Raw genomic sequence first — 25,439 nt, 5'->3', positions numbered from 1 at the left:
AAAAAAAAAAATTTTTTTTTTTTTTTTTTTTTTAAGAACACAATTCCCTGGCAACTGCGTTCTCACTGATCCTCCCTAACAAGCTTGTCTGTTGTTCTCTAGAGTAAAGAGAAGACAGGCTCAAGAGACTGCGGTCAGTTCAGATGGAAGAGGTAGCATTTCCCACATTTATCCCATCTACCTTGGAGAGTGGGGACTTTCAGAACCCCAACAACTATGTTCACAAATCTGCTCTCTCTACACCTTGACTCGGTTTATTGCCATTGATTTTCTTGAGGAATCCAAGAATAGTTATTCTAGATATTTTCTCTACAAATTTTGCATATAAGCATCTATATCATACTCACTTCCATATTTCATTTGTATCATACTTTTGGCTTCAATTTCAATAAAAAAGAATGACTTGTACTTTCAAAAAAAAAAAGAGACTGCGGTCAGGTTGTTTGAATCACTTTTCTGAACAGTTTTATGAAAAAATATAGTGTGTGAGGAAAATAAGTAAGTTATGAATATTGAATCAATGTTAACAGATATTTAAAATGTCATTGGATGTAAATAAACTTCTGACCAATTAAAATTAAGCAAGTCATAGATGAATAGAAAAGAATCACATGGAAGGGTACAGTCTAGATTCTATATTTTTACAAAAAAAAAATAAAGATAGCGCTACCAGGAAATAATTTTAAGAACCCAATATGTTCCTAGCACTGGGCAAGGTACTAAGGGCCACTGCCTAAGATATAGAAGGCCTGTTCCTTGGTTGCTTACAATCTGGCTGAAGGCTCAGAATGACAACCTTGAAAGCCCATGTTGAGAGCTGGAAAGCACAGGCAATCGGTGTGGGCAGGAGTGAAGAGGGCTGCACTCTGAGCACTCCCTCACGGGGTGGCAGGACTGGGGAAAGCAGAAAGGTGCAGACAGGGCCCCGAGACCAGAGTCAGTGTAAGCCAAGGTGTGAGGTCAGGAGGAGAACTTTAGCAAAGACAGGGGTCTGTGTAGGAGAGCAGATTCACTAGAACCCTCCCCTGAAAGCAACTGGGAGTGTTTGAAGGCTGTTGAGCAGAGGAAGGACATGAGAATCTGTCCTGATGCCCAGTCCCACATTTGTTTCTGCTTTCAAGTGCAGATGCAAGTCTCTGTGATGCTTAGAACCACTGCCAATTGCTCCTGTTTTTCATCAGCATGGGGGGCAAAGCTAGCCGAGAACAGACTGGGAGCCCATTAAAAGGACAGGGATAAGAAAGCATGGAAGAAGACACTCTGGAATCTGAATTTGTCACCGACCTCCCCCTGCAGGGAACAGAGCTGGCCCCTTTCTGTCTCCTGGAGAGGACTTACCCAGTGTCCACAACCTCATGCTGCCCCATTGAAATACAGGCTGATGGGGAGGATGATAATAGACCAGCGGGATGAGTGCTAGGATGGCATTTACAGGATATTATCTGTAGGCAAAAGGGCCCTAGTGGCGCAGTGGTTAAGTGCTTGGCTGCTAACCAAAAGGTTGGTGGTTCGAACCCATCAGCTGCTCTGCAGAAGAAAGATGTGGCATTCCGCTTCCATAAAGATCACAGCCTTGGAAACCCTGTGGGGGCAGTTCTACTCTGTCCTATGGGGTCACCATGACTCAGAATCGACTCGAAGGCAATGGGTTTGGTTTACAGGTTTGGTCTGTGGGTACACACGAGAGGGGCGAGTGGGATCAGAGAGGCTTCCTAGAGGAAATGACAACTAAATTCAATCTGATAATCACGTTACCAAATTCCTTAGAAGCAAGGATGGTGAGACTACATCTCACATACTTTGAACATGTTATCAGGAGGGATCAGTCCCTGGAGAAGGACATCATGCTTGGTGAGGTAAAGAGTCAGTGAAAAAGAGGAAGATCCTTGATGAGATGGACTGACACAGCGGCTGCAACAATGGGCTCACGCATAGTCACAGTTGTGAGGACGGTGCAGGACCGGGCAGTGTTTCGTTCTGTTGTGCACAGGGTCGCTATGAGTCGGAACTGACTTGATGGCACTGAACAACAACATAACAACCACATGTGATGAGAGTTGTTGGCATTTAAAGTCAACACAGTCCAATTATTTTTGAAATAACAGCTTCCTACACAGAGCCCTTCTTTGGCTTAAAAATTTTTTTAAAGCCTAGGAAGGGCTCTGTGTAATCTACCTTCACCTTCTCAAGCCCAGCTTTCTGCCTAATCCTCTCTGTGTTAAGTCAATAAGTATTTACTGGGCATGTCATGGATTGAATTATGTTCCCCTCAAAATGTGTGGATCAGTTGGGCTGGGCCACGATTCCGGGTATTGTGGGACTTTCCTCTATGTTGTAAATCCTGCGTCTGTGAGGATGGGCAGCAGTTGTGTTAGTGGGGCGGGACTCAACCTACAAGATTGGGTTGTATCTTGAGGCACTCTCTTGAGATTTAAAGAGGAGCGAGCAGGGAGACAGGGGGACCTCATACCACCAAGAAAGCAGCACCAGGAGCAGTGCACGTCCTTTTGACCCGGGGTCCCTGCACCTGAGAAGCTCCTTGACCAGGGGCACCTTCCTCTAGAGCTGACAGAGAGAGAAAGTCTTCTCCTGGAGCTGATGCCCTGACTTTGGAATTTTAGCCTATTTTACTGTGAGGAAATAAATTTCTCTTTGTTAAAGCCATCCACTTGTGGTATTTATTTTTGTTATAGCAGCATTAGATGACTAACACAGGGCACCTATTACATGCCAGGAGCCCTGATGGCCCAGTGGTTAAGAGCTTGTCTGCTAATGAAAAGCTCTACAGTTTGCATCCACCAGCTGCTCCTTGGAAACCCCATGGGGCAGTTCTACCCTGTCCTGTGGGGTCACTATGAGTCGGAATAGACTCGACAGTAACAGATTTGGTTTGGTTTGGTTTGGTTTGGTAATAACATGCCAGGAGTCCCTGGGCAGCACAAAAAGTTATGTGCTCAACTACTAACTGAAAGGTTGGTAGTTCAAGTCCACACAGAGGCACCTCAGAAGAAAGGCCTGGCAATCTATCTCTGAAAGAACAGAGTCATGGAAAACCCCATAGAACACAGTTCTACTCTCACACACATGGGGCCACTATGAGTTGGAATTGACTCAATGGCAACAGGTTTTTGGTTTTATTACAGCCCAGGGCTGGGCTGGGCTCTGGGCACACAGTGGTGGAAGAATAGACACTTCTGTTAAGTGCCATGGAGGAGAAACAGGATGGTGTGAGAGGGCATCACCAGGACCCATGCGGACTGGCTGGGGAAGGCTTTGTCTCTCTGCCAGGCCTTTAAAACCCCAACAACACTTGACTTTGTTGGAATCAAAGCTGCATTTCCTTCTATAAAGAAAGAGTTAAACCCCTCACACAACAGGCAGTCCCTGACAGAGCAGGAGAAAAGTGGGGGCTAGAACTCAAATTCACGTAAAAAGACCAGACTTAATGGTCTGACTGAGACTGGAAGAACCCCAAAAGACATGGCCCCCAGACTCTCTGTTAACCCAGAACTAAAACCATTCCCGAACCCCAACTCTTCAGGCAAAGATAAGACACAACATGATACTCATGAAGAGTGTGCTTCTTAGTTCAAGAAGATACACAAGACTAAATGGGCAGCTCCTGACTGGAGGCGAGATGAGAAGGTGCAAAGGGACAGAAGCTGGTTGAATGGATATGGGAAATATGGGGTGGAAAGCAGGAGCGTGCTGTCACATACGGGGATTGCAACTAGGGTCACATAACGATGTGTGTATAAATTTTTGTATGAGAAACTAACTTGAGCTGTAAACGTCCACCTAAAGCAAAAAAAAAAAAAAGAGTTAGGCCCCTCCATTGACTTGTGGCTGCCCTTGGGATCTCTCCTGCTAATTCACGGAGCAGCCTTCGAGCCCGTTTCTATGTTAGGTCCTGGAAGGCATCAACGATGAGGAGACCTGATAGGGTCGCTATGAGTCAGAATCCACTGGACAGCAGTGGGCTCAAAGGAAATGAGTTACTGCATATTTTTAATAAGCCAGGCCATGTAGTAGATGGTTTTTAATATACTTATTTCTCTTATTTTCTTAATCTCCAGTGAGGGTTGTTTTAATTGCTTCGTTTATGAAAGCCACAACTCAGAAAGGTCATCCAACCCTTAAGGGGTGAACGCAGATCCCTGTATCCTCTTCAGTAGACACAGTGTCCCCTCATGATGCTTATAATCCCCTCTGAGGGTCGGGATGACACAAAGGAGCCCATAACATAATGTCTTTCCTAATTGTTACTTTCTCTCTTCTCTAGAAACTTTGTTCCCCGGGACACTCCTTCTGCGGAGCTGGCGCACTCCTAAGAGCAGCCGCCTGTTGCCGGCTCCCTGAACAGTCTGGGGATCCCGAAGGCCAAAAGGGCAAGGCGCTGGGGGCGGCGGGCCACCATGGCGCCTCGGGGCTAGCTCCGGCGGGAGGTGCCCGTGCTGGGCTGCGGGAAGCAGGGTGCACAGGCCTGTGGCCCAGCCCATGGGTGCCGCGGCGGAGGGCAGGGCTCCGGGGTGCTGCGGGGTCACAAGCTGGGTTTGAGGCGGTGACTGCTGGTCCTCCTCGAGGGCTCACACGTGTCCGACGCCATGGTTCCTCTTAGGGAGACCCTGGAAGCCATCCCAAAGGGCGAAAAGAGACCCTAGGCAGTCCTGCCACCCCAGAGCCGCTGCTGGCGATGTGACTCGCCCCCCACGGTCAGGCCCGTGCACGTGCAGACGCCAAGCAGGAGAGGTTCCGTGAGGGTCTCACTCTGGGTCCAGCTCCACGCGGCACCATGAACAATAACTTCTGTCGAGCCCTGGTGGACCGCAGGCCCATGGCGCCCCCCAGCCGCATGCAGCTGGGGATCGTGCCCCCTTCCGGGCAGGGGCCCCTGCCCGCCGCCGAGCCCCTGAGCAACGTGCCCCTCCTGCTGTACCCGGGCCACGCCGAGCCACCGTACTACGACGCCTACGCAGGGGTGTTCCCCTACGTGCCCTTCCCCGGCGCCTTCGGCGTCTACGACTACCCCTTCGAGCCGGCCTTCATCCAGAAGCGCAACGAGCGCGAGCGGCAGCGCGTCAAGTGTGTCAACGAGGGCTACGCGCGCCTCCGCGGCCACCTCCCCGGCGCCCTGGCCGAGAAGCGGCTCAGCAAGGTGGAGACGCTGCGCGCCGCCATCCGCTACATCAAGTACCTGCAGGAGCTGCTCAGCGCGAACCCGGACGGTGCCGGGCCCGCCCCCGCGCCGCCCGCAGGGCCCCGGCAGGACTGCTCCAGCGACGGCGAGGCCCGGGTGCCGCCCTCCCTGGCGCCCGAGTCGTCCGAGTCCTCCTGCTTCTCCTCCTCACCTTTCTTCGAGTCGGAGGAGTCCAGCCACTAATCGGCGCAGTGGCCACCCCCGGCCTGCGGGATCCGCAGGCCCCAACCCGCTCCTGGGTGAAGCCTGGGTCTGCTGGGTCACCCCGGGTACGGCGCAGGTCTCTGACACTTGGCGGTCCGCGGCGCTCCCGTTCTGCGACACCCTGCCACCGTCGGCCTCATCCCTCCCCGCTGGGAACGGAGGTGCAGGGCCGGGGGTGCGAGGGGCACGATAGAGACACCGAAGGAGCCTCGTGGCTGCAGGGATGGGGAGCGACTGGGGAAAGCTCCGGGTGCGCGCTGTGACCCCTGCAGGCTGCACGAAGGCACCCCCGGATTGGCCGTCCCTGGTCTAGCTCTGCTGTGCCTCAGCGCGGTGCGTGGCAAAGTCGGAGTCCAGCCCCAGATTGTGCACATCAGGCCTGCGGCCGTGGCCCTACTCGGCCCTCCACCGCCTCAGGCGCAGCTCTGTCTGTGAGTTCCCAGGAGGCGAGCCGGGACCAGTGCGGGCCGAGCTTTGGTTCGGGTCCGCCGTGCCCCGGCTTTCTACGAGACGGCCTCAAATTCTAGCGTCCTCGTGGAAGCTTTCTGGCATTTCACGAACGAAGCCTAAATGGAGGCGCTGGAGGCTAAGTTGCTGCTTGAACTCAGCCCAGACCGAACAGAACCGACACGCTTGGAAGAGGCGATGCCTGTGCCACCAGGTGGCGCTCTCCAGCTTCCTTGAGGGAGGGCTTCCAGTCACCCCTCACTCCCCAGTGTGGCCTTGTAGCTTTTCCCAGGTTGAGTGAAGCCTGTGTTTTTACTCTCGGACTATAAGCCTCTAGGGGGTGGGGGAGAAGACAGGTATCCTATAGGTCCATTGGTGCTGTGTGTGCCTCACAGGACTGAATAAAAGGATTGTTGAGGTTTGTGATTTCTATCATTGTCTACTCTTAGGCACTCCGGGGCCCCTTTCCCACTCCCACCCAGAGCACTTGCTGCAAGGGTGTATGGGGCATGCATTCAGCTAACATTTGCAGAGAGTTTAAGCACAAGCGGTTTGTGATCAGCTGCTAACCTAAAGGTTGATATTTCCAAACCTGCCCAGCAGTGCTATGGAAGAAAGGCCTGGAGATTTGCTTCCATAAAGCTTAAAACCTGTCGCCATGGAGTCAATTCTGACTCACGGATTTCCAATGTGTTAGAGTAGAACTGCTCCATAGGGTTTTTATGGCTGTAATCCAAGCCCTATATAGCAGTTAGTTCTGCTCTGTAGTACATGGGATCGCCATGAGTCAGAACCGACTTGATGGCGACAGGATTTTTATGTTGTTCAGTGCGTGAAAGAGGGCGGAGAGTCCCAGAGGTAAAGTACACAGCCTTGCGCAGTTGGGTGGGGAGAAAGACACGAAGTCACTGCACTGTAGCAGGTGCTGTGCTGGAGGTGTGCACACTCGAGGTTGCTCTGGGAGTCTTACGCCCTGGAAGGGAGGGGTTCCCTGACATGCAGTGCACGTGGGGTGGGGTAAGGGTAGGGAGGAGCCCTGGCCTGATCTCTTCAGGTACTGAGATGAGTAGGGGTGCTGTGGAGTTGTGCTGAGTTAGCTGCCCGGCAGCTTCTCCGGACGGTGTTGTGGGGCTGAGAAGGGAGAAGCCTAACCTTGGCATGACGAAGCCACTCTGAGGTTTGAGGTTCCATATCGTAGGCCACCCCTCTACTTGAACTCTCTATGGCCCCAACTCTGGAACCTTCCATCCTGTCTCCCACTGCCCCATCTGAGCCCTGTGTGTAAGTTCCTTCTGCCCTCCCCACCCCACCCCAACCTCCTGGCGGGGGGGGGGGACAGATTGGGATGTCACTGGCTAGGCTGGGAAGGAATGACAGCTGCCTGGCTTCGGGAGCTCAGGCTGGGCAGCAGCGAGCTGAGTGGAGGCTAATTTTACTCGCTGGGAGTAGGGAGAGTAATCCACCCACCCCCGCCCCCGGCTAGCTCAGCAGGGCAGTCTTGGCCGACCAGGCTCAGCCAGCCCAGTCCCCAAGGTGGGGGCATTGGGGACGCAGGGAAGAGCAGGCAGTGGGGTAGGGGAGCGGGAGAAAGCAAGGTTGCCAGGGAAGCCATGGAGCCCTCCTCGCCCCAGGATGAGGGCCTGAAGAAGAAACAGCCCAAGAAGCCTGTTCCTGAGAATCTGCCAAGGCCACCCCGTGCCTTGTTCTGCCTGACCCTAGAGAACCCCCTGAGAAAGGCCTGCATCAGCATCGTGGAATGGAAGTATCCTTCAGGGCCCCTGGGGCTGCTGGGAGAGCATGTGTAATATGGGAGGGGGAGACAATGGGGTCACAGAACGTAAACTTTGGGGACCAGGGAGACTGGGGACTTGAAGATGGGGGTATGGCCAGACTGTCATAAGGAGTCTTGAGAAGGAAGCCGTCAACTGAGCCAGAGAGAAGGAAGAGGAATTGGTGGGCTTCCTGGGGCATGAGTGGGTGATCCACGGCCTGATTGACGAGCTGAGATGCCTCTTGACCATCTAGGAAAGGGTCCTGGGATGTTTCATGGGACTGTTCCCAAGTGTGCCCAAATTGAAGCAACAGTCTCATTTTGGTATGGCATTGGGTGGGAGTAGAGAAGGGGTGGCCACTACAGGAAAATCCTGTGCCTTGATGGAAGAGGGGGTGAAAGTGAAGAGAGGAGAGAGTTGAGCGAAGGGTTCCCCTGGGGGAAAATCCAGACTTGGACCCTGCTGGGGATGGAGCTGGAGGAGAAATGGGCTTGAAGAAGGGCTGCTGTGAACGGCTCCAAGACGCAGGCCAAGCAAGCCTGTTTATTTTAGCTCAGACTCGCCACCCTGGGGACAGGGACTTCAAATCCCTTTCTATGTTTGTATTAGCTCTGGGAGGAAGAATGATGAAAATATCTGGGTTATTTGGGGAAGGGAGGAAGGAGCTCCGCGGAGGAGGGAGGCCTGTGCCAAATGGGGTCTGAGAGAGAGAGTCAGGAATATTTGAAATATTTCTGAAGGGTTCAAGAAGACTGGGCTCCCACCAGCTGTTCTCCGGAAGAAAGGAGAATAAGGAATGGATGGAGGACAAGAAGAACACGGGACCAAGTTAAACTAGTGTAGGGCCCACAGAAGCCCTGCTCCCCACAGCTGCCCTCAGCTACCCCGCATCGAATCCTCCCACTCCCTCTTCCTCCTTGCCTGTCTCTGTCAAAGCAGGTTTTGTTGTTGTCATTAGCTGCTGTTAGGTTGGCCCCTGGCTCATGGTGACCCCACGTGTTATAGAATAGAACTGCTCCATGGCGTTTTCTGGGCTGTAATCTTTAAGGAAGCAGATCACCAGGCCTTTACTCCCAAGGAGCTGCTGGGTGGGTTTTAGCCACGAACCTTTTGGTTAGCGGCCAATCACAAATCGTCTGTGCCACCCAGGCTCCTGACAGCAGGTTTACCTGGTGGCTTCCCCCTTTTCCCCATTCTCTGCCCCTCTGTGTCTTCTCCTCTTGTAGGCCCATGCGCCTGTAGCCCTCCACTTTTCTCAAACACTGGAGAGTGCTGGAAAGGGAACGGGTGTTTTCAATCAAGCTCATCTACATAGCATGCTCGCCACCTCCAACCCAACCACAGGCAAGCAACTCACGCTTTGGCTCCCTTTCTTTCTTGCCACTCTATGGTAGGCCCGTGCTGCTCATCAACAAATCAAGAAAGGAACAGGTGTGGGTGGCGGGTGCCCTCTGGAAAATGGCTGTGGAGGGATGGGTGTGTCTGGCAGGGGGCATATGTGTAGGTGGGTGTGAGCAGTTGGCACCACGTGTAACTAGCGTGAGTGCACAGCTCTGTGGGTATGCTGATGTAATCAGTACCGATTCCTTCCTCAGGCTTTGGAAATTCAGGTTTCATCTCCCACCTTCCTTCCTGATCCTGCTCTGTGGGTACTCAGCCCTGTCTAACCTGCATCTGTCCCCCAGCTTCCCTGGCCATTTCCCTGGATGAGCCCCTGAATAGTCGTCTGGCCAGAATCTCAGAAAGTCATGGCTCCTTGGGCAGAGGGGTGGGGAGAACGGGATGGAGCAATGTTAAGAGCGCCCTGCCCTGGCCCTTAAAAGCTGAGCAGCCCTCAGCCAGCTACCAGGTCTTTGCAGTCCCAGAGTCTAAGTGCAAGTTACCTGTTCCTGAGGGTAGGGGAGTCCCACAGTTTCCCCAACACTTTCTGTACCCCACGGGAGAGTAGAAAAGAAGCAGCCTGCCCATCACCTGGCATTACATTCACAGTCCAGGGTGACCCTCAGTGCTCTCTTCCCCTGAACCCTCCAAACCCCAGCCCTCTCTCAAGGCTTTCCTTAACCCTGGTACCAGACTCTTTGAGATGATCATCTTGCTCACCATCTTTGCCAACTGTGTGGCCCTGGCCGTGTACTTGCCCATGCCTGAAGATGACAACAACTCTCTGAACCTGGGCCTGGTAAGAGACGTCCTCCCTTCCCCCTGCCTGCTGGTCTGCAGCCCCTGCTGGGGAAGGCTGGCTCCCTTGGTGGACTCTGCTCTGGTAGATGATGCTGATGCTTTGGTCCCCTGAGGATGTGAACCCTGCTCTCCCAGTCACCTGCAGCCTGGCTCAATGGCTTCTCAGAGAAATAGTCCCGTTTTACAGATGAGCAAACTGAGGCTTAGTAAGGTCAGCCTCAGCCAGTGAGTAATGGCGTCTGAAGGCTAATTTCCTTTCCTCGGGTATAACCCAGAGAAAACAGCTTCCATTGAGCTTGCCTTCATGAAAGAGTTTGGCCTAGGACGCGGGAGAGAGAACATGTTTTAGAGTTCTATACTACAACACCTGTGAAAGCCAGAGCCTCCGTAACTTGGAAACCTGTCAGAGAAGGAGAACTCAGATATTTTCCACTAAAATGAGCAATAGAAAAGTGGTAAGACAGCACGCTGTCAAAGGTGGAAAACTTGGGAGACCTGGAAAAAGAAGGCCATACCATCGAGTTCTGGCTCTCACAGGTTTCAGTGTCCCACTTTCTCCTCATCCTTTCACCAATAATGTATACACAGAGCCATAAAATGCCAGAGGTGGAGGGGGTTTTCGAGACTCACGTTGCCCTGTAAACTGAGCTATTTAATGATAAAACTGATTAACATTTATTAAGTGCTTATTAGATGCCATACTCTGTGCTAAATATTTCACATTATTGTATTATTTGATCTGTAAGGAAGGCAACATTATTGTTGTTGTCGTTGTTAGGTGCTGTCGAGTCAGTTCTGACTCATAGCAACCCTGTGTACCACAGAACCAAACACTGCCCGGTCCTGTACCACGCCCACAATCGTTGTTATGCTTTAGCCCATTGTTGCAGCCACTGTGTTAGTCGGTCTCGTTGAGGGTCCTCCTCTTTTCTGCTGACCCTGTACTTTACCAAGCATGATATCCTTTTCCAGGGACCCACCCTTCCTGACAATATGTCCAAAGTGTAAGACGCGGTCTCGCCATCCTCGTTTCTGAGAAGCATTCTGGTTGTTCTCCTTCCAAGACATATTTCTTCGTTCTTTTGGCAGTCCATGGTATATTCAATATTCTTCACCAACACCACAATTCAAAGGCGTCAGTTCTTCTTCGGTCTTCCTTACGCATTGTCCAGGTTTCACATGCATGTGATGCGATTGAAAACACCATGGCTTGGGTCAGGCGCACCTTAGTCTTCAGGGTGACATCTTTGCTTTTCAACACTTTAAAGGCAACATTATTAACCTTATTTAAAAGACAAGGAAACTGAGGCACAGAAAGTGGAGGCACCTTGCCCAGTGTCACTCACATCTAAGTCTTGTAGCAGGGCCTTGCACCGGCCCTGCTGCCCAGGTGGTGACAACATGAAGTCCTCTGAAGGAAGCCCTCTTAGAAACAGTGGGCTCAGACCTTTATGCTCAGACCCCTAGAAAACAGGACAACGAACCCGCCAATGGGGCTTTTTCCTGCATTTAGATGCCGGGGTAGAGAGGAAGAAGGCCTATTAGAGTGTATCCTGAAAGGAAGATATGTATCTCTGCCTCGTCTTTATGCTGGTTTCCATGGGAATCTCTTTTGAGTGGGTGCGAAGCTGGGATTCTAAATGTGTGCTTGCTATGAGTGTGAAAAGGAATGAGCTTAAGTGTGAGCAGGCCCTATGTGACCTATGGTGGTAGGGGAGGTGGTTTGCAGAGCCCTGGGCCTTCTATAAACTGGCTTAGCTCTCTATGTCCCTGATATAATTATTTAAAGAGGGCTTATTTTTAATTAATTAATTACTATTAAGTTAATTAATTGGAGCCCTGGTGGCACGGTGGTTAAGAGCTCAGCTGCTGAGTAAAAGGTCGGCCGTTAGAATCCACTAGCTGCTCCTTGGAAACCCTATGAGGCAGTTCTACTGTGTCGTACAGGGTCTATAGGGTTGCTATGAGTCGGAATTGACTTGATGGCGATGGATTTGGTTTTTTGGTTTAAGTTAATTAAATAATTGGTTGCTTGATTAGGGGAGGGGGCTCTGGGTCTACCCCTCTTTGGGATTTCATCTTTTTGGACCTTGGTTCCCTGTGAATTCCTTAAGAAATTGACTGCTTTTGAATGGAACTTTGTGCCTTCCTGGGGAGTATTGAATTTCATCTTAGTTATGTCATCTGCCATCTTGAAACAAAATGGAAGTTCTGGAAGTTTCAAATGCTTCTGTGTGTTTCCCCTCAGTATGTGGGTTAGAGTTGCAAATCCTTGGGTAAGGTCTAGAGCTCACAGAGACAGGATTATGAGTTATCTAGAAGGGGAAAAGACCTTTCTGTAAACCTTTCCAAAGCAGCAAATGACACCTAGAATGTCACCTGGATGGGAGATTAAAGGTCAGCGAGGGACCCTAATCCGACCCCTTTCTAGTGAAGCTTAAAGAGAGTAGGCGATACTCCAGGTCACGTCGCTGGTTAGAAGCAGGGCTTTCTCAAACCCAGCAAGAGGGAAATGAGACAAGTTAGAGCAGGAGGAAGGAGAATTACTACACAGTTCTCTCCTTCTTACCCTCTGGGCTGCTTTGTAGGTATCTGGGAAAGGTTGGGGACTTTCCAGCCATCCAAAATAACCCATAGTTTTTAAGAAGGGAGAGCTAAGGATCAGCTCTTCATTGATTTTCTCATTATTTAACAAACATTTATTTTAAAAAATTTAGTGACTATTATATGCCTGCAGTTTAAGTGCTAGGCTGCTAACCAAGAGGCCGGTGGTTGGAACTCATCAGCTGCTCCGCAGGAGAAAGACGTGGCAGTCTGCTTCTGTAAAGATCACAGCCTTGGAAACCCTGTGGGGCAGTTCTACTCTGCCCTGTAGGGTCGCTATGAGTTGGAATCAACTCCATGGCAATGGGTTTGTTTTTTTGGCTTATATGCCTGCCACATACTGGGAATATAATCATGAACAAAACAGACACGTTTCCTGTCTTCACAGACTTAACTGATTAAATCAATTAAACAAGTAATTAAAACTAAGCCAATTAAAATGAAACAGGAAGAGTGTGAAGTTTGGGGTCAGTATAATAGCATGCTGAAGGAGGACCTCAACTAGTCTTGGGGTCAGGGAGGCCTCCCAAAGGGTGGGATGTTTAACCTAAAACCTGAAGGGTGAGGACAGGGCCAGCTTCCAGGGCATGTGACCACTGTAACTGCACAGGGTCCCACGTTCAGAAAGGTCTTGTGCTTGGGGTTTAGTCGTCTGTGGTCATAGTATTGAAATTCTTAATAACTTTATCTTTGAATATGTTTGATAAGTGAATTCTGAGGAATCCTGGCGGTACAGTGGTTAAGGGCTCTGCTGATAGCTGAAAGATTGGCAGTTCGGCAGTTTGAACCCACCAGCTGCTCCTTGGAAACCCTATAGGGGCAGTTCTACTCTGTCCTATAGGGTCGCTATGAGTCAGAATCGACTTCACAGCAACAGGTTTGGTTTTTTTTTTTTTTCTTAAGTGAAGTCTGATAGGACAATGGAGCATGAACCAGTGGCTTGCTGGTCCTGCCTTCTGCCACCTCCCACCACTTCACTGCCTCCCAGGATGGGTTCCCAGCCTGATCCTTTGCCCCCTGGGCCTCAGGCTGCCAGACAGGGGTCTGGGCACAAGAGCAGAGAGGGCCAGGTTTGGTTTTGACATCTCTGGAAAGAGCACGTTGGTGGTGGCTGCCCCCCACCGTAGACTGGGAGTGCCATAGCCCATTTGGTGGGCGACTCTGCAGATCTCTGGCCTCAGGGACACGATAGTAAATAAGAATAAAGACACCATGACAGGTGGAAAAAGAGTGTGGAAGGAAGGAAGAAGCTTTATATTTTAGTACCTTCAATGGCATCTTTCCTCTACTTTTTAAACAAGAATACCCACTGCTGTCGGGTCAGTTCCAACTCGTGGTGACCCCACGTGTATCAGGGTAGAACTGTGTTCCATATGGTTTTCAATGGCTGTAAACTTATGGAAGCAGATCGCCAGGCCTTTCCTCCATGGGACTGCTGGGTGGATTCAAACCACCAATCTTGCAGTTAATAGTTGAGCATAAACCAATTGTGCCACCCAGGGACCCCACAAGTTAAGTAGCTGACCCTGGATGGGGAGGTAGGTGGTGAAGGAGAGCACTGGGAAGGCCAGTCAGGAAGAGGGTTCTAAACCAAGGGATCCATGTGGGCAAAGGGATGGAGGCAAGCGATAGAGAGATCAATTTGGCTTTTAGAACACTCTCTCAGGCCACCATGAAGAGCGTGGACTGGGGTCGGGGGTGGGGGATGAGGTGAGGCAGGAAGCAGGGGAAGTGGCGAGGAGGCCACTGAAGTCATCCAGGCTGGAAATGGGGAAGGAGTCTGGACCTAAGACATTGGTAATTGTAAAGATGGGGAAGTGAGAGACATTTAGGAGGTGGAATTAATAGGACTTGTTGACTGACCTGGTGTGGGGATGGAGGCATGGGGGAGGGGAAGAAGGCCAGGATGACACTCAGGTTTCAGGTTAGGGTGACAGAGCAGAGGGTGGTGTCACTTACCAAGACGGCAGCACTGGAGGAGTAGTGAGCTTGGGGCTGGGGAGGAGGAATGCAGTGAGTTCACCTCTAGGCATGTGGAGGTACCGGTGCCTGTGTCCACTGGGTAATTGAACCTGCAGCTCTGGGCATTTCCCGACAGAGATACCCAGAGGTTTCTTCCCTTTGGGCGACGCTTGCCTAGCTGGGGCTGTGTTGGAGGATGGTCCAGGGAAGGAAAGTCTTCCCACAGTTGCCTTGTATGCAAGGCAGAGTCGTGGGATGGTCAGCACCCTTGATAAAGAGAAAGCCCTGACACCTGACTGTGGGAATGGTCCCCAGGAGGTCTGGGTGCCCCTCAGGGAGCTTTTGCCTGCTTGCCGTCACCTGAAGATAATGGGCTTGGAGCCCTGGACGTCTTAGAGCTGAGGGCACTCCTATGACTCAGCCTGTCATGTGTCCGTGGGTAATCTGGGGTCTTCCCTCAGTAGAAGAGGAAACTGAGGCCCAGAGAAGACAAAGAGTTCCAGTGACACACAGTGACAAGGTGGCAAGGAAAGGATCCAGGATGCTGATGTCCCCTTGCTCCTCTGGCCAAATATAGGTTTGCTGTGTCCATCATGGTGGAGGAGAAAAGGGCTCTGAAATCTGACATATTGGAGAAACATTAGGACATGGTGGTTAAGAGGATGGATTCTGGAGCTGGAATGTATGTTTTTGAGTCCAGGCCCATCCGCATACCAGCTGTGTGACCTTGGGCAAGTTATTTAACCTCTCTGTTTCCTTGGTTCCCTCATCTGTAAAATGGGGATGGTAGTGCACCTACCCAATGGGGTTTTTGTGAAGAATGATAAATGAATACATGCAAAGTTTTGAGAATAGCGCCTAGCATTAAAGCAAAACACCAGTTGTCATCATGAAGTCGATTTCAGCTCGTGGTGACCCCATGTATGTCAGAGTAGAAATGTCCTCCGTAAGGTTCTCAGTGGCTGGTTTTCAGAAGCAGATCACCAGGCCTTCTGTCTTATAACCCGATGTCTTTGAGAATTGGTTTCCTCAGGTGTAATATGGGGATAGCACTGTATACGTCAGAGCGGTTACTGGAAGAGGAAAGACCTTGTAAACTGTAGTACCTTACCTATCAGAGAGAGTCTCTGAGCGGCAGAAACAGTGAAGAGCAGGGCTACTAGCCTAAAGGCTGGCAGTTGGAACTGACTCAGCGGTGTCTCTGAAGACAGGCCGGGCAATCTGCGTCTGAAAGGTCACAACCTTGAGAACCCTGTGGAGCACAGTTCCACTGTGACACATGGGACCACCATGAGTCAGAATCCACTTGATGATGACGGGCAACAACAATCTGTCAATGTTAGAAACTTTCATTGTGCAGGCACCACAGTGTCTCAGAGTGGGCTCCCAGCCACGGAGCCCCTGCTTGCAGAGATTCCCAGTTTGTTCTAGATTCAAGGAGTATGACCGCCAATACCTATGACCAAACAATTATTTCAGATAAAAAATTCCTCTTCACCTTACCCACCATTTGTCCCTGATTTCTCCCAACCCCCTCATCTTTTCTCCTTGGAATGTATTTGAATGGCTTTCGTGGCCTTCCTTCCTCATCCTTCAGCAAATGAATAATATCATCATCGTCATCAACAGCATCCAATATTTGCTGAGCATTTGCACTGTACAAGGCACTATTCTAATGCTTTACGTGCATTATCACATTTAATGTCTACAATGGCCTGCATAAGGCAAGTACTATGATTTTTCCCGTTTTATAGATGAGTAGACTGAGGCACAGAGAGGCTAAATTACTTCACATGCTATATTTGGCTATATGGGGAGACCTGCACCATTAGTTGCGTGTCTCGGTGAGGCTTTTTGGACATCAGAAGAGGGGAGAGAAGGATGGTCATCCCTGCTTCCTGGGGTAGTGGTACAGGAAGGAGGCCCCCAGGAGGGCAGATTCCCAGCCTCTCTCCCATAATCCTGCTTTCTTCTAATTGTGTAGTTGCAGCCTGCCCATGCCAGAATGGACATCCAGAACATCTAGCCCCAACCTCCAGGCAGGACTCCATTTGCACAAGGCAGAAACCTGCCTTAGACTCTGAGAATCATGCCTAACACAGCCCCCACACAGAATTCTCCCAGGAGAGTGGAGGCTGCGGTAGGCAGGTAACAAAGGAGAACCATTTGCCAGAGAAGAGGGAGAATGGAATAGACACCGAGTCACTGCTGTGGCCAGTGGAAGGGCAGTGGAATGTTCAGGAAGCCAAGACCAGAACCAGATCCTCCAAAGGCACAGGCTCTTCAAAGCCAGCTCTGCCCCTTGAAGTCTCACTTGCTCCCTGAGGTCTGAAGGGGCCCTGCTTGTCGGGAACAGTCCTTGATTAGATTAAAGGAGACCTTTGAGAGGACCGCCATACAAGCATGGCCAGCCTGAGGGGATCCATGCGGAAAAGCAACGACAACAGTAATCAGAGTTACTAATTATTGGTTGTGGGCTGGGAATTGATGGGTTTTGTGACATGATCTCATTTCATTCTGAAACAACCTTGTGTTCAAGTATAATTTTCAAAGAATTAAAGACATGACTGTCGTAAAAATGTAGAAGGAACGTATGTCAAAGATTAATTCAACTAATGAAGAGAACAAGCAGGAGAGGAAAACTGGTTCAAAGAATTAGAGGAACAGAAGCTACTTGAGACTGGAGCGAGAATGCTGAACAGGACTGCCAGGTTAGGTACCAGACTGGTTAATGTCCTATAGGGCAATAGGACCGTAACCTTCGGGGCCAGGTTAGGTACCAGACTGGTTAATGTCCTACAGGGCAATAGGACTGTAACCCTCAGGGTTATCTTTTCTACCAGGCATAAATTATTATTTGCATCTCTACAGGACAGAACAGTTAAAGTCAAGCAAAGGTACTGTCCCCTAGGTCAGTATCCCCAAGATCAAAGGGAGTTGGGGGGAGGAGTAGTTTTGCCCACCAGGGGACATCTGTAATGTCTGGGATTGTGGGGGGAGGGGGTTGGAGGGGGAGGGATGTCTACATCTTGGGGTAGAGGCCAAGGATCCTGCTAACCATCCTGCAGTGTGTAGGAGAGCCCCTACAACAAAGAACTATCCAGCACAAAATATCAATAGCACTGAGGCTGAGAAACCTTGTCCCACCTAGATAATGAACTTGTCCTTGGCCAGGACTCTTAAACAATGATTCGAATTGCCATTACAAGGATATGGTACCCTCCTTTTGCCTTATTTCCAAGTTCTGGATGATTTTTCTTAACACTCGTGAAGTAAGCACCCAGCCTGGGGGTGGCCCGGGGGCAGGACTCATCAGAAGAGTTGCTCACTCCGGCCGCTCTTCTGCCTCCCCCCTCCCTCAACCTTCAGGTCAGCAGACTGTCAGGCCCCTGTTGCATTCCTGGGGTTCAGGTTGCAGCTCAGAGTCCTCTGGCTCCAAGGCAGTTGTCTTTTTTCGGGTCCGGAATGTGCCTGCTGACTCCTGTGGCCGGCCAGCCATCCACTCCGTCTTGCCATCTGGGGAGGCTGGGGCTCAAAAGGACCTAGCTCTGGCCTTGCCTTTCAAGGATGCAGGCCTGTGGGGCACAGGGGGCTCTGAGCACTGACCTACTCAACAACGGTCTGTCAAATGAGCCTGCTTCTCCCCACCACTGGGGTCTTAGCATCCCCACCCCTAATACTAGCCTTCTTACACTAGGGCAAGGGGCTGTGGACACCACAATTTGCCTTTGAAGAAGCCCTGGGCACTTGCCCCAAGTTGTGAAGTCTTCAAGAGGAGCTGTGGGAAAACCCTGGGCTTTCAAGTCAAACACAGCTAGTTTCAGTCTAGGTTTTTATGGGCAGCTTCCTAAACTCTCTGAGCCTCAGATGCCCCATCTGTGAAAAGGGAACCACAATATCTACCTTCCAGGACTAGAACATGGATTAGTGGGATGGCATCACACCCAGCCTGGAACACAGGAGGTGCTCCAGATAAGTGTTCATTTCTTCCTTCTTTGCCCTCCCCAGCATGCAAAGCCCACAGCTGAAGTCACACTGAGCCCAGACTTGGGGCAGCAGTGACAGTCACTGGGGTGGCTGGGGTAGGATCTGACAAACCCACCCAAACTCTCCTACGTGTCCTGTTTCTTACTATCGGTCTCTTTCTTGCCCACTCCAGCATGGTAGTTGGTAGCACACAGCCTGGAGTCGAACTATTTGGAGTCTACCATTTAGTAGCCTCAGTTTCCTCATCTATAAAATGGGGGTAAGAGTACCTACTTTATAGGGTTTTTGTAAAGATTAAATGTATTTGACTAGAATAGGGTCTGGCACACACTGGGTGCTTAATAAATGTTAGCAATCAATATCATTATTACTCAGGACAGTACTGGTCTCTCATGCTCTCCCAGGCTGGGCATCCGCCTTACCCCTCATTCCTCCTTCACCACCCCCCCAAGTGTACAGACCCCTCCCATCCCTCTCAGGTCCACTGGCGCCCTGATCTAGAAAGCCCTGGCTTATCTGACTGCTCATAGGCCTGGAGGGAGCTTGGTGCTGCCGAGTGGGAAGTGCTGTGTGGGAGGGAAGAGGCTGAGTGAAGGCCCCTGTTGGGGTGGTAGCCCTGCCCAGATTATTTGCGTAAGAGTTCATGAGGCTAAATATAGCCACCTCCCTCACTTCTCCACCAGTCATTTTCCAAATCTGGAGGCTGAGGTGGTTGTGGAGATGCCAGGTATCTGGACTCTCGGTGAATGGTGCCGCCACAGCATTCTAGAAAAGCAGTTGACTCCAAAACTGCACGTGGGGCGAGGGCCTGCCACCCTGTAGTCTGCAGCCCTGGGCACCTTGCTTCCCCTCTCTAAGCTTTACTTTCTTCATATGTAAAAGGGGAAAAACAGTGTAACAGGGCTGAGCCTCAGCCCACAGCTGAGGTGTGCAACAAGCATCATATTTTTTCTATAAACCAACCTTTGTTTGGATTCTGACCCCATACCCTGCTGGGATGGAGAGAATTTCAACTGCAGTTACTCTGGGTACTTTTTGCCATCCTGCCTGTCCCGGGGTTGTGCCAGGCTCTGTGTCTCAGGCAGTGCCCAGGTCTCAGGGGCCACAGCTCCTCTGTCCACCCTGGTTAGGGCCGGATTGTCCATTGATTCCACATGGTCCCCTTGGGGACACACTCAATTGTCTCCATGGGAAGCCAAGGATGCAGGAATCCTTGGTGAAGTTGGGTCTTGTTTTTCAGAGACCTCTGTGGCCTCCTCCCAGATCCTGCCACTTCTTCAGGGCTCTGAAACAAGGCAGGCACCAGGTTCCTACACCCTTGTGCACTCCCAGCCTGGGGGCCGATTGATGTTTTGCTTGCGAGATGGCCCTCTCTCTTCAACTCTTTCCTCCTTATGATGGCCCCAGGTGTTAGGAAGCAAAAACCCAAGAGTATGGTCCCCGAACACCCTATTAGTTCAGTGATGAAGTCACTCCTGAGGTTCACTCTTTGTCATGGACTGAATTATGTCCCCCCAAAAATGTGTGTATCAACTCGGTTAGGGCATGATTCCCAGTATTCTGTGGTGGTCCACCATTTTGTGATCGTAATTTTATGTTAAAAGGATTAGGGTAGGATTGTAACACCCTTACCAGGTCACATCCCTGATCCAATGTAAAGGGAGTTTCCCTAGGGTGTGGCCTGCACCACCTTTTATCTCTCAAGAGATAAAAGGAAATGGAAGCAAGCAGAGAGTTGGGGACCTCATACCACCAAGAAAGTAGCACCAGGAGCAGAGCAGGTCTTTGGACCTGAGGTCCCTGTGCTTGAGAAGCTCCTTGATCAGGGGAAGATTAAGGACAAGGACCTTCCTCCAGAGCTGACAAAGAGAGAAAGCCTTCCCCTGGAGCTGACACCCTGAATTTGGACTTGTAACCTATTAGACTGTGAGAGAATAAATTTCTCTTTGTTAAAGCCATCCACTTGAGGTATTTCTGTTATAGCAGTACTAGATGACTGAGACACCCTTCATCCAAAGATTAGATGCACCCATAAAACAAAATGTGACTAAATGGGCACACCAGCCTAGGGGTAAGGACGAGAAGGCAGGAAGGGACAGGAAAGCTGGTAATGGGGAACCCAAAGTTGAGAAGGGAGAATGTTGACATGTCCTGGAGTTGACAACCAGTGTCACAAAGCAATATGTGTACTAATTGTTTAATGAGAAGCTAGTTTGTTCTGGAAACCTTCATCTAAAGTACTACAAAAATAAATAAATAAATAATAAAAAAACAAAAGCCAGAGGCCTTGTCACACACCTCTCCTGAGCACAGCCTGCGTAAATGAGTGAGCAAGGGGAGGGATTCAGAAGAAAATATTACAGGTAGTCCCCGACTTTCGCAGGGTTTTGTTCCGATGATTCCATTGTAAGTCGATTCTGACGTAAGTCAAATACTTCGTTTTTTTTTAGTTTTCATTATCATTGCCTTTCATTATCTATATCTTTATAAATCATAACATTGAACATCTGCGAGTGCACATCAAAAACGTATCTTATCATAGTACTGCCCTCCCAGCTGCTCGCACACTTGCTGTGAGGCCCCAAAGGGCGAAGGGAGGTGTTAGGATCTACCTAGGGCCATACTGAGCTACCCTCACCCTGATCTGAGCGCCCTACAAAGCACCCTCATTTCTCTCACCCGCAGCCAAATTCCTGTTGGCTCCTGGAAGCAAACCCATCTTAAAAGAGTTAACAGCAGATATTAGTCTAATGCCTAAACATACTGTGGACTGCCAGAAGAACAAGCAAATCACTCTTAGAAGAAACACAACCAGAATGCTCCTTAGAAATGAGGATGGTGAGACTTCTGCTAGCTTACTTTGAACATGCTATCTGATGTTTTGTAAAGTAGAAGGTCAACAAAAACAAGGGAAACCCTCAGTGAGATGGATTGACACAATACCACAAAAAATGAACTCAAACATACCAACAATCGTGAAGAAGATGGTGCAGGACCAGGCAACATTTTGTTCTGTTATACATAAAGTCTCCATGAGTCAGAGCTGACTTGATGGCAACTAACAACAGCTACCCCTACCAGTGGGATTTGTAATTTAACAAATTCCTCAGGAAGGAGGCACAGGTGATAGGGGAGACATGTGGTGCTGGACACCTTCCCAGGAAGCCCTTAAACTACCCTTTCTGACCCTTCCATTGGTCCCTCCCCAGACTTGCTCATTAAGGTTCTATCTCTGGGCTCTGTAGATCCCAGAGCCCAACAAGGAGGGTGCTGGTGGTCCAGAAGACTGGAGTCCAGGTCACCCCTCCTGCAGGCCACAGTGATTGGGATAGGAACAAGGGAGAGGAGGGCATGGTGACAGCTGCCCCTGTGGTCCCAGGTGGGGAGACTGGAGCTGGGCAGTTCCATTTGGGGGGGACTAGTCAGCTCCACCATCTTCCCACGAAGTCTACTGCATGCCGGGGTGGCTGGAGCAGTCTGGGTTCAGGACTGGCTGACCCCTGAGGTGGAAGACTCGGCCTGGAAACACAGGGCGTGGGAGGGCAAGAGGAGGTGTGATCTGATGCCTGCTTTTTTTCTGCCTGGGACTTTCAGTGGGGGACTCCAATGGCTCTGAGAACAGGTGCAAGCCTGTGGGTCAAGGTCACGCACTAGGCTACCTCTGGCCAAGCATGGCCCCAGGGAGCCCGGGTTAGATGCCTGTCAGTGTAGGGATGAGAACTCCCTGGAGGGGGAAGTTTGTTAATTGTCTTAGTTATCCAGTGCTGCTATGACAGAAGTACCACAAATATTTCTCACAGTTTTGGAGGTTAGAAGTCCTAATTCAGGGCACTGGCTCTAGGGGAAGGCTTTCTCTCTCTGCTGGCTGTGGAGGAACGTCCTTGCCTCTTTTGAGCTTCTCCTGGGCAGCTTCCTGTGGCTTGGTACCTTTATTCTCCCATTCTTGCTCCCTCATATGTTTAATCTCTTTTGTATCTCAGAGGGGATTGATTTACGACATGCCCTACACTAATCCTTTCTCATTAACGTAACAAAGAAACCCATTCCCAAATGGAATTATAACCACAGGTATAGAGGTTAGGATTTACAGCACATATTTTGGGGGACACAATTCAATCCATAACAGTAATAAAGGCCCTTGTCCAAAGCCACTGCTTTTGAGTTGATTCCAACTCATAGCGACCCTACAGGACAGAGTAGAACTGCCCCACAGGGTTTCCAAGGCTGTACATCTTTATGGAAGCAGACTGCCACATCTTTCTGCCTCGGGGCAGCTGCTGGGTTTGAACTGCTGACCTTTTGGTTAGCAGCCAAGTGCTTTAACCACTGTGCCACCAGAGCTGGAAACAGAGCACTCACGTCACAAAGTCAGGTAGGCTCACAGTGTCCCCCCCCCCCTTGAGGTCAGGAGGGCTTGGGGGTCAAGGCAGGGCTGTGTCCCCTGGGCCCAGGTATCCATTCTTAGGAGTAGAGACCCTGCGGCTCCATCTGCCTCTGCATTGTGCTGTAGCAGAGGTCACACCTTCCCACAGAGAGTTCATTCAACAAGCAGTTCTTGAGCACCTCTGATGTGCGGACACTGTGTTGTCTGTGCTCTACAACAGAGCTTCTTAGACTGTGCGTGGGCCTGGACCAGCTTGTTTGCTGGCTTTAATGTCCAGTCTACTGTGGACCAATATGCAGTCACAACTTGGGCCATGTGGGACTCATCATGTGGCTTTACACAAACCCAAACTGCCTGTACCCTGTTCCATGAGACGTGCCCACCTGTGTGCTTGGAGGTTGTAGTGAATTGCTATACAAGTTTCCAAATGCTCCCCTCAGTGCCGGCCCTTATCTTGTCTCAGAGTGATGTAGCTTGTGGGGCAGCGCTGGGCATCAATGAGTTCATTCAATCACAAATATGTAGGTGGCTGGCACTGTTTTGGATGCACGTGATGTAGCAGTGAACAAAGCAGTCCCTGCTCTTTTGGACCTTATGTTCTAGTCAGGAAAGACAGATTTTTTTTTTAAAGTGAATACATTTACAGCATGCCAGATGGTGATAATTGCTAATAAGAAAAATAAATCAGGGTAAGAAGAGAGTGCAGTGTGGGGACAGGAAGCCAGGCAGGCCTCCATGATAAGGTGACATTGGAGCTGGGATCTGACAGAAAGAAGACATTCAGCCCTGTGGGTATCTGGAGGAAGAACATTCTAGGCAGAGGGAACAGAAAGAGCAAAAAACCCTGAGCCCAGATTATTTTCAGATGGGAGAGAGGGGCATGTGCCCCTGAGGAAAGGTATTGGAATCACCAGGAGCATGGGCTTCTTCAAACCACAAAACCTCCCTGCATCCACCACCACGGACTCTGAGCAGCCTTCTCTGGAGGGTGTCCTTGTCCCTTGTACCCAAATGCTATTGTTGTTATTACTTGCCATCAAGTTGGCTCCAACTCATGGTGGTTCTATGTATAAAAGAGTTAAATATTGCCTGGTCCTATGCCATCTTCACGATCATTGGTATGCTTGAGGTCATTGTTGTGGCCATTACGTCAACCCATTTCACTGAGGGTTTCCTTTATTTTTGCTGACCCTCCACTTTCCCAACCATGATGTCCTTTTCTAGTGATTGGTCTTTCCTGAAGACATGTCCAAAGTAAGTGAGCCAAAATCTTCTTGCTTCTAAGGAGCATTCTGGTTATATTTTTTCTAAGACTGGTTTCTTCATTCTTCTGGCGGTCCACAGTATATTCAATATTCTTCACCAACACTGCAATTCGAATACATCAATTCTTCTTCTGTCTTCCATTTCCAGATTCTATCACTGATGGGGAAATGCCACAGCTTCCCTATGGTTGGGGCACAAATCCATTGAGAACCCCATGGCCAGGACTACAAGCGTGACTATGATATGGTCTCTAGGAGGCTGCAGCTTGGTAGGAGGCAGTAAAGGGCAGTGCAGTGGTGCAGGGGGTGAAGAGGACGCGCAGGATTCATTCTTCCTGTGGGGGTCAGAAGGGTCTTCACAGATGAGTAGGTCTGCTTGAGCAGCGGGCCTGAGGGGCACTCCAGGCAAGGGGCTGGTGTAAACAAAGGCAGAGAGCTTGGGGGCCTGAAAGTCATGCCACGTGAGTGACAGGGTGATGGGGCAGGCCAGTGATGAAGTCGAGAAGTTCAGAGGGTCGTGTCATAGAGGGCCTTGCGTGCTGAAGCAAAGCATTTGGATGCAGTACGGAGCCGTTGAGGAACTGTAGGCATGGAAGTGCTCTGATCTCTAGAGAGAAAGGACTGGGGTGGGGGAGGAGGAGGTGTCCTAAGGCAGATAAGGGGGAGCCAATGAGAGCAATGGTGGTAGAGAGGAGAGGTTGGATACGACAGATGTTAGGGAGTAGAAAGGTCTAAACACCCGAATGGTGGGACCCAGGGGAGATCAAGAGGGAGGAGTCTAGAGAAGCCCCTGCGTTTCTGACTCAGGTGACTTGATGTCATTCACTGAGACAAAAAATATGAGAAGGAGCAGGTTCCAGGAGAAAAGGAGTCCAGTTCTCGTCATGTCAAGTTCAAGATAAGACAGAGCCAAGCCCTGGTGAGCCACCAGCAGGCATGCTCATTCAGCAGCACTAGGAAACCAATAGAACATAATCTTTCAAGAGGTTGTACAGACAGAAAACAGGCCTTCCAACCGGATTGGTCTAGTTTAAATTCCTGCTAAGAATTTGCATTTCTAACAAGTTCCCAGGAGATGCTAATGCTACTGGTTAGGGACCAATTCTGAGAACCACTAGTAGAACCAAGCCAAAAACCAAGCCTTTTGCCATTGAGTTGATTCCCACTTATTGAGACCCTACAGGACAGAGTAGAACTGCTCCAAGGAGAGGCTGGTGAATTTGAACTGCCCACCTTTTGGTTAGCAGCCAAGCTCTTAACTGCTGTGCCACCAGGGCTCCACTAGTAGAACAGTGGTTCTCAAAATTTATTATACGTAAGAATCACCTGGAGATCTTGGTAAAATGTAGATTCTGATTCAGTATATCTGGGGTGGAAATGCAAATTCTCAGCAGGGGTGGGAACCAGAAACCGGTTCTAAGCCCTGACAGAAAAGA

The 25,439-nt window shown here is 50.2% G+C and overlaps 2 protein-coding genes across 2 annotated transcripts in view; both read left to right on the top strand.

Annotated features, from left to right (window-relative positions):
- Nucleotides 1-4,681: 4,681 nt before the first annotated feature.
- On the top strand, nucleotides 4,682-6,261 carry ASCL5 (achaete-scute family bHLH transcription factor 5). The gene has a single exon (XM_049857988.1). The coding sequence runs from the start codon at nucleotides 4,793-4,795 to the stop codon at nucleotides 5,378-5,380; it is 588 nt and encodes a 195-aa protein (XP_049713945.1). The 5' UTR covers nucleotides 4,682-4,792; the 3' UTR covers nucleotides 5,381-6,261.
- Nucleotides 6,262-7,458: 1,197 nt separating this feature from the next.
- Nucleotides 7,459-25,439, top strand: part of CACNA1S (calcium voltage-gated channel subunit alpha1 S) — a 90,042-nt gene continuing 72,061 nt past the window's right edge. The window contains exons 1-2 of the mRNA XM_049858100.1: nucleotides 7,459-7,610; nucleotides 9,694-9,799. Coding sequence (XP_049714057.1) covers nucleotides 7,459-7,610; nucleotides 9,694-9,799 — 258 coding nt within the window. The remainder of the gene's footprint in view (nucleotides 7,611-9,693; nucleotides 9,800-25,439) is intronic.

This window comes from Elephas maximus, chromosome 18 (assembly GCF_024166365.1).
Source record: "Elephas maximus indicus isolate mEleMax1 chromosome 18, mEleMax1 primary haplotype, whole genome shotgun sequence".
Classification (NCBI taxonomy): domain Eukaryota; kingdom Metazoa; phylum Chordata; class Mammalia; order Proboscidea; family Elephantidae; genus Elephas; species Elephas maximus.
Note: the sequence above shows the minus strand (reverse complement) of the source record. Positions and strands in the feature narration are given on the sequence as shown.

What these genes read in the sequence shown, in the direction of transcription:
- ASCL5 (XM_049857988.1), top strand. Translation starts at nt 4,793, where the DNA reads ATGAACAATAACTTCTGTCGAGCCCTGGTGGACCGCAGGCCCATGGCG.